Source organism: Siphateles boraxobius, unplaced genomic scaffold, assembly GCF_051911475.1.
Source record: "Siphateles boraxobius isolate OS27281-9 unplaced genomic scaffold, OSU_SipBor_1 22, whole genome shotgun sequence".
In the NCBI taxonomy this organism is placed as follows: domain Eukaryota; kingdom Metazoa; phylum Chordata; class Actinopteri; order Cypriniformes; family Leuciscidae; genus Siphateles; species Siphateles boraxobius.
Genome location: NW_027508833.1, coordinates 34,339,367 through 34,347,449, shown reverse-complemented (window position 1 = coordinate 34,347,449; position 8,083 = coordinate 34,339,367). Strand labels below are relative to the sequence as shown.

Below are 8,083 nucleotides of genomic sequence, written 5' to 3'. Positions count from 1 at the left end.
TAGCTCATGTTCTTTAGAAAGCATACGGTCATGATGAATATCACAAGTAATATTTAAACAAGACATTTTTTGGTTAAAGGATTTGTTTTTCCAAGTCTTCTGAAGCCATCAAATCACGCATGGCACTTATGGTGCAGGTTTGACATTTGAAAAGTTTTTAAATATATATGTTTTCATGTAAAAATTAAACAAAAACTAATCAGAAATAGTAATCAGACAAAACATTTTCTGCAACCTAAACTAACCTTGCCTTGTCATAAAAAAGGTCAAATTATCTGATATTTTTGGAATAAGTCGGAATGTAGAAACACATCTTTTCTTCTGTTTTGTGGCATACATGTACATCTGAGTCAAGCGGATTATCGGAAGAGGAAAAAATGTAGGGCAGGGATTTGGTTTTATCCATTGGTTTGACTGGAAAAATTATACGTCACCAGAGAAAAGTCTATCATTACACTGGAAGATCCACATTCTGATTAAAAATTATGACAAATAAATAAAAATGTAAAAATGAAACGCATGGAACAACTGAACTTTAAGAGTTTTTGACCTTGTGACCCCTAAAAAAAAAGTATACTTAAGTTAGTTTTATTAAGTATTCCTAATACTTTAGTCTAGATTCATGCATTCTGTGGCATCTTGGCAGGTCACTTCTGAAACAGAGATTTTTTATCTCAATAAAGGACAATAAATAGTAAAGTCCAAGTATATTTTTAAGTATACTTTATGTAGTTGTATACTAATACTAATATTAATGTTCTAGTAGTATACTTGTACTATTGTACTTGTACTAAGTGTACTATTTTAATACTAGGGACTAAATTAGCTTTTTAGTATAGTGTAACAGTAGTAAATGTTGAGTACACTAGTTTACAACTATGTTTTTAGTACCGCACCTGTAGTACAAGTAAACATAAGTAAACTGATAGTTTACTAGTTAAATACATGTAGCACATTTTTTAGTTAATGAAAGTACACTAATAAGTTTCCTCTCGGTAAACTACTAATTTTGTAGTTTTATATGAAAACTTGTAAGTTTAACTGAACAGCATGCATAGTTTACTACTTATATATTATTTTTGCACTTTAAATATACTGCTTAAATATACTGCTATGCTCCAATTTAGGTATTAATTTTTATACTTGAAATAAACCTTTAACAGTACTTTAACTTTTTCCACCGCCAGCATTGTTGATAATTTTAACAAAATGTTTAATGTCCCCCTGAATATTTTGTTGCATGAATATCTGAACCTGCAAAAAATGTAAAGAAAGAACAGAGCCTCTGCTTGAGTATAGGTATAGGCCAAATATACCTTTCTGTCAGTTTAAGCAAGTATACTTTTATTGATTTATTTTAAGTATATTTCAGAGATGTACATACAATTTTGACAAAGTATACAGTTTTATTTTGTAGTTTAAAAGAAATATACTAATAGCACACTTGAATAAACTTCTTTTTAGTAAGGGAAACAGTCCCAAGGGCCTGCGGGGGTCCTCTATAATGTAATTTCCTTTTTTGTGTGAATTTTTTTTTCAAGCATTTTAAACTTTACCCACTGTTTTGACACAAATTCGAATTCTGAACTTAAAAATCTTTAAAATTTCAAAAATTAAAATTTCAAAAATTAAAATGTTGTACAAACAATTAGTTTACTAAAAAAATCATATATTTCACCCTTCTGGCCAGGGAAAAAGGTTTTCCCAGAGACAGGGTTATGAAGAAAAGGCTTTTTCATATTTTCCCTGTCTCTACTCATTAGCAAGCTTTACCGCTCTTCTTCATTCTTTCCCTCCTCAGTGGCGTATACTCTCTCTTGCATATGGCTTCACTCTGTGAAGAGGACGTCCCGCCGTCAGCGTGCCTCATTCTCTTTGGTGCATGTTGGCTGGGCTCCACGATGGAGTTGAAGCCAAGACATGTCTAGATAGCCCATCAAAAAACACTCTATGTGAGCCCACGCTCAGAGATCTGGTGCTTCTGTGAACTTCATTACTGAAAGTCTCATTATCTAATAAAAGAATGCCAATGTATTTACAGGTCAAGAAAATAAAGAAGAATGCCTTTGAAACTCTGTTTTTAGCCAGGCGCTACATCATAATCTGAGTGAAAGCTTTTCCAAAAGCCATCACCAAGGCCAACTTTTGAGTCCTTCTATGAGCGTGATAGCTCTGGGATGTTTTTTCATGCCCACAGGTCCGGTTGCTATAAGCAGGGTGTTGCTTTTCCACCGAGGGGTCAAACTTAGTGTTAAAACAGGGAGTGATCAGATCAGCCAACTAGGGCTTCTTCTAATCGCCCTGATGGAAAAGCGTCGTTTTTTCGGAAGCAGGAGTCAGCAGCAGGGTGAGTTATTGTGAAGTGATGGACTACCTCGGACCAGGAGCAATCAAAGAGATAGCCCTTGCATCTCCAAATTACTGCTGCCCATGTATCAGATTCATCAACAGGGTGCTGGTGGCGATGCCGGCCAGGAGGCTGTGTACAGTTGTAGCCCCACACACACACACACACACACACACACACACACACAATAGAACGAAGCACTCAGAATTATTTGTGGAAATGAAACCTCTGTAGCAGACGACTGGATCAGTGCCTTCACCTTTTCCCACTCACTGAAATTAAATGACATTTATTTTCTGTGGCAACAATGCATGGGAAATGTTTCAAAACGTCTGATTCCGGGAGCGATGCGATGAGGTGGCTGCCTGCTCGGCCTGTGCGCGCTGATTGATGGAAGTGATGTAAGAATCTGCGTGTGACATCGGTAAGTGCCCAAACTAATAGAGGAATTTCATTAGTCTCTTTTCCAGAATCAAAATCGTTGCTGTTAAAGAATTTTTTTCATCAACACAGCGGATATTAAGTGCAAAAAGCAATTGTGCGTAATACAAATAGCATGTAATTATGGTAAGAGGACGACACGTTTTTACTCTGAACGCGGCAGCAAATGTTTTCTTCACCCCATCTCACCTTCGTACTTTTCGAAACCAGACAAACAAATGATGCATATTTGGATATTTCATTTAATGTATTTATTGATTCTGTCTGTTTTCCACTCGCCTATCTCATACAATATTACCAGCGTTGGAGTACAGTCGTCCAAACTTGTCAAAGACATTGCAGGTGGTGAAGACAGTCTTGAAGGGCTGAAATGATAAGCACATTGATTGGATGTCAGCAGTTTAAAAAATGAAAAGTTTTACACTCAACAGAGATGGTGCAATTATTAGTTTTTCCATTTAGTACACACACACACACACACACACACACACACACACACACACACACACACACACACACACACACACACACACACACACACACACACACACACACACACACACACACACACACACACACACACACACACACACACACACAAAAATAGTACACATGCTTCCACAGGAAAATGTTATTGCTCAGAGCTTGCTCTTTCACAGCTCAGGAAAATTAATGAGTACTCAGTTATGTTGAAGTATCAACTTAATCTCAGATTCTTTCGGAATAACTTTTGGGGTGAGTAGGATTACTATACATTTATTCAGCAAGGAAACCGATCAAATGTGACATTAAAGACATTTATAATGCAACAAATGTTACAAAAGGTTTCTATTTCAAATAAATGCTGTTCTTTTGAATGTTCTATTCAACAAAGAAAAAACTAATCTAGTATGATTTCCACAAAAATGTTTCTTGGCCTACAAATCAGCATTTTAGAAAGATTTCTGAAGGATCACGTGACACTGAAGACTGGAGCAATAATGTTGCAAATTCAGTTTTGCCATCACAGAAATAAATTACATTTTAAAATATAAAATAAGACAGACAACAGCTAATTTAAATTGTAATAATATTTGCCAATATTACTTTTTTATTATATTTTTCAACAAAGAAATGCAGCCTTGGTGAGCATAAGAGACTTCTTTCAAAAACAAAATATAACTAAGTCAAAACTTTTTAATGGTAGTGCAAATAATAAATATATGAATATATTAGAGATATTAAAATTAGAGAACAATTACAATTTATAATTTTATAAGGATAGAATAGCTGAGAAAATGTGTTATTTGTTAGGAAAATAAGGTGAATTCATATGTTAGGTGAGTTCATATTGAAATCTGACTTTTCATGGCAGATTGTCTTTACAAATCTTAGCAGCACTATTTGAGACATCATTGAGATCTATTCTGAAATTCTAGAGTAGACATGTCAGATTACTAAGCTCTTTTACCCAGAAGAAATTAGATGGAAATTAGTAGCAATTTGTTCTCAATTGAATCTTTTTGCCATCTGTGAGAAAAAAGTGAGATATTCAAGAGATCCCATATGTGATTTTTCTTTCTTATAGGCTCATTTAAGATGTGAATTTGTAGCTCGAGACGTGGCTTGGCGAGTAGCGCTCATGTTCCAATGAAGAGCATATGTGAGTAAATTGCATCCAAATCATCCATTTTCCAAACCATTTGTCCAATGTAGGGTCGCAGGGATGCTAGAGTCTGGACGGATGGCCAGTCCATCACAAGTACGCAAGTCATTTTATTTCCAGAAACATTAGCGCTAAGTTAGTGAATTCTGTTATAAAGTTTTACAGTGTAAACGTTTATTCAGTTCATCAACTGTGCACTAACGGTCACTACAAGTATTTTACAAGGACTAGCAAAAGCTAATATCTAATATGATTGTATCTCCACTCATATCTAAAATTAGGGGGTTAACAAAAAGAAAAACTCTCTCAAAATCTCTCTTCCCTGATGCCTGGATGACCACGCTAACCTCATAGTAGTTGCTGTGACTTGCAGTGGCCCTTCAGCACTGCTATAACACATTCTCCCAGTCATCCAGTTAATGATGAACACATGAGCCACAACAAATCCTGCCCTCTTTTTCACAGCACTGCATGTGCTGCACTGCACAGATCTGCGTCAGATATTTTTAGTTGGACTGGATTCAGCTTTTGCTAGTGGCCTAGTTGCTGCAGCGGCTACACAGGCTGTCTTGGAGCATCTCTCAGAGCAACTTGTCTCTCAGTAACCCCCCCTAGAGGCTGACCTGGTCTAAAACACGCAACCTGAATCTCCACAACCGCTTAATGCAAGAGCCTGTGAGAAGCACTGCTGTGTTGGAATGAAAATAACAGACTGGCGTAAGAATGGGAAGAGGAAAGGGAGGTTGGAAGGAAGGCGATTTAATTATATATTTCATTATTTTAAGACTAAAAAAAGCCGAAGTTGAGCAAGGACAAACTAATGTCATAGACTGGGGCGCTGACTGTTTCCCTCTGGCAGGCATGCATGTGATCCTTCTGTCAGTCAGCGTACGCCACCATGACAATCATCTGTGTGTCTTGGCCTCGGGAAACGCTGCAGCTAGCTGTCCTTGTAAACAGCACTCCACACTAACTCTAACAACTACACAAGAAACACAAAAGGACATCATCTCCAGAGTGGAAAATAGAGTAATTCACTTCGTTCACTACACAACAAAAATCAAACTTCGGAAATTAGATTATTGCAAAAACTTTGATTTCTGTCCCACAACAAGGCTCAGTTTGTAGACGCATAATTAATGACTAATGATTGGTGTTTGTTGGTGTAGGTAGATGCTTACGAGCTGCACTACAACGGCTTTAAGGTTAAAACATGGTGATAATAAGGATCTTAAAGCAACCTGTTATTTTATTGTTGATTAAAAAGTATTGGTATTTGTGTTTCAGAATTCTATATCTATTTATAAACCAAACTATTTCTTTTAACATTAACAAATGGCCTTAGTTGGAATCAGAGAGACACATTTCTAAAGTGCCCTCAGTCCTTCTGAATATATAAAATGAATCTCTCCTCTAGCTGATGTTCTTATTTGTCACGTCAACTTGTTCTCTTAAAATAGCTGTAACCCATGTTCTTTGTTATCTTTCACCTCAGAGTGTGTTTCATTTAACAGCTACATAACAGCAGTGGAACAACAGCGGACTTCAGATAAGCACTCAGGGCACTTAGACACTTTTTAGCCCATGGAACCCATATTTTAACCCAGCATTTGTTGCCTCTCTCGCCAACATTACCCAATAAAAACAGACAAGGGATAAAAAAATATGAGATTGATTTATTTGCTCCAATGTTCTTCGGAATGAAGCTTTTCTATTTTTTCCCCTCACAACTGAAACCAATTAGCACAGCTAGCACTTGTAGTGCAGAAGGTAGGTCAGCCTGGAGTAATAAAAAAGTATTGACTTTTCTCTGACTGTAAGCAGGCTGAAAGGGGTGCCGCGGCCTTGTCGTACATGAAAAGAGCTCCATTAATTTCACTTATTTCAAGAAGGGCCCCTGTCAAGTCCTAATGCGTCCAATGCACTTTTCGCATTCATACACGCTGACATCTTAGCTGGGCCTCAGCCGAAATGAGTTTACATTATTTTAGCTAGTGAGAAGTTGACGGCGTAATTCCCACTGCGCAGCTCTATACAGGCCAGTAGGGAAATGGCAGAGGACTCTTTCATACGTGGCTACTCCTGATCAGGCCCGGTGCCACGAGGGGGCAAAAGAGGCATTGCCCCTCAGATCTGATTTGTGCCCCCTCAGTTACAATATGTCCCCCCTCCGCCCTCAAAACCCTTTCATGCGCACACTCACACCGGTGTGATTAGAACATTCGGTGCATCACATGATCAACTGCTAAATTCAAATGTGCTTTTGTGCTTCGGCTGGTGCTGAGCCAGAGATGGACACGTTCAGTGGTTTTTAATATATCTCAACTATATGTTTTCAACCAGTATTTTAGGTTTCAGACATTTAAATTGAGTATTAGCAAAAAACAAAAACAAAACATTTATAGTTTGCTGAATACATACTGATGTCCATGGAAGCGGCAATAATAATCCTTTCAATTATAATTTGACATTGTTTTATTCATATCAGATAACTATACATATAACTAACTAAAAGGGTCACTTTATTCTTCTACTAGTTCACCAGCCACTTATTTTTATGATTTTTGGGAGAAATGGATGAATTTATGAGATGTAAATCAAAATCGATTTATGAAGGCCCCCTCCCCCCCAGTTTATGTGTCCTGATGCAGGCTCTGCTCTGAGGGGAGCTGCATGTACCCTTTGCATTTCTGACTGCTCAAATGCTCATAATAGTTTTTGTTGTTGCATGTGGACTGACAACATATTTGTAAACATGTAAAATGCTATTCAATTTTAATACGATTTTGAGTTATATACAAATGTAAAAAAAAAGTTGCACTAGGATTTTAAAAGAGGTTGTGTTCTAAAAAGCACATTTGGTATACGGTTATACGCTAAAAATAGTCTAAAACACGAATCCAAAATTTAATCAGTCTAAGGTAAAACAAAATCACTATTGAAATCAGCCAAATTTGACAGTGCATAATCATTTCACTTTAATCAAATCAATTTCTTAAACCAAACGATTTTTATTTTATTTTATACTGGAAAAAGTCTCTCTAGCTTTAAAGACTAATTACTCCCTCATGAAAAACCAGAATACCACATGCATAAAAATAATAATAAAAAAACAAAACAATGAACATGCTTGATACAGAACTTAATTTATACAGTATGTAGGGCGAAAATGAGTATTATAAAAAAAAAAGGTTTGTAGAATAACATGGTTTCAGGCAATAAGTAATATGCAAATATTTATCTCCCTGACTCCCTCTGTAAAAAAATTCATATATTCTATACTGTATATATATATATATATATATATATAGAGAGAGAGAGAGAGAGAATATATATTCCATATAGAATATCATATATATATATATATATATGTATATTTTTTTTAAGTGTCATTAATGTAAAATACTAAATCAACTATTCTATTTAATTTTTTGACAATTTAGTTGAATAAATGAATAACTGATGATAGACAAAGCAGTAAGAGATTTATAATGGGTAAAATTATTCTATGACTTATATATAGGCATATGAATATTTACTTCTTTGATTGCCCATATTTTAATTGAAGATATGTCATAATGGCAACACTATGATTGCAAATTTAATGATTTCACTCAACTAACAGCGAACATATCTGAATTGTACATCCA

General features: G+C 35.9%; 1 protein-coding gene across 5 annotated transcripts in view; it reads right to left on the bottom strand.

Moving 5' to 3' along the window:
* Positions 1-1,289: 1,289 nt before the first annotated feature.
* Positions 1,290-8,083, bottom strand: part of spata17 (spermatogenesis associated 17) — a 39,292-nt gene continuing 32,498 nt past the window's right edge. For 4 of the 5 annotated variants that reach the window (XM_077239813.1, XM_077239814.1, XM_077239815.1 and 1 more), the window contains exon 10: positions 3,017-3,153. In XM_077239813.1, coding sequence (XP_077095928.1) covers positions 3,073-3,153 — 81 coding nt within the window. In that variant the 3' untranslated portion in view covers positions 3,017-3,072. Of the gene's footprint in view, positions 2,480-3,016; positions 3,154-8,083 lie in introns of those variants that run through there. The other variant, XM_077239812.1, reaches the window with a different exon arrangement.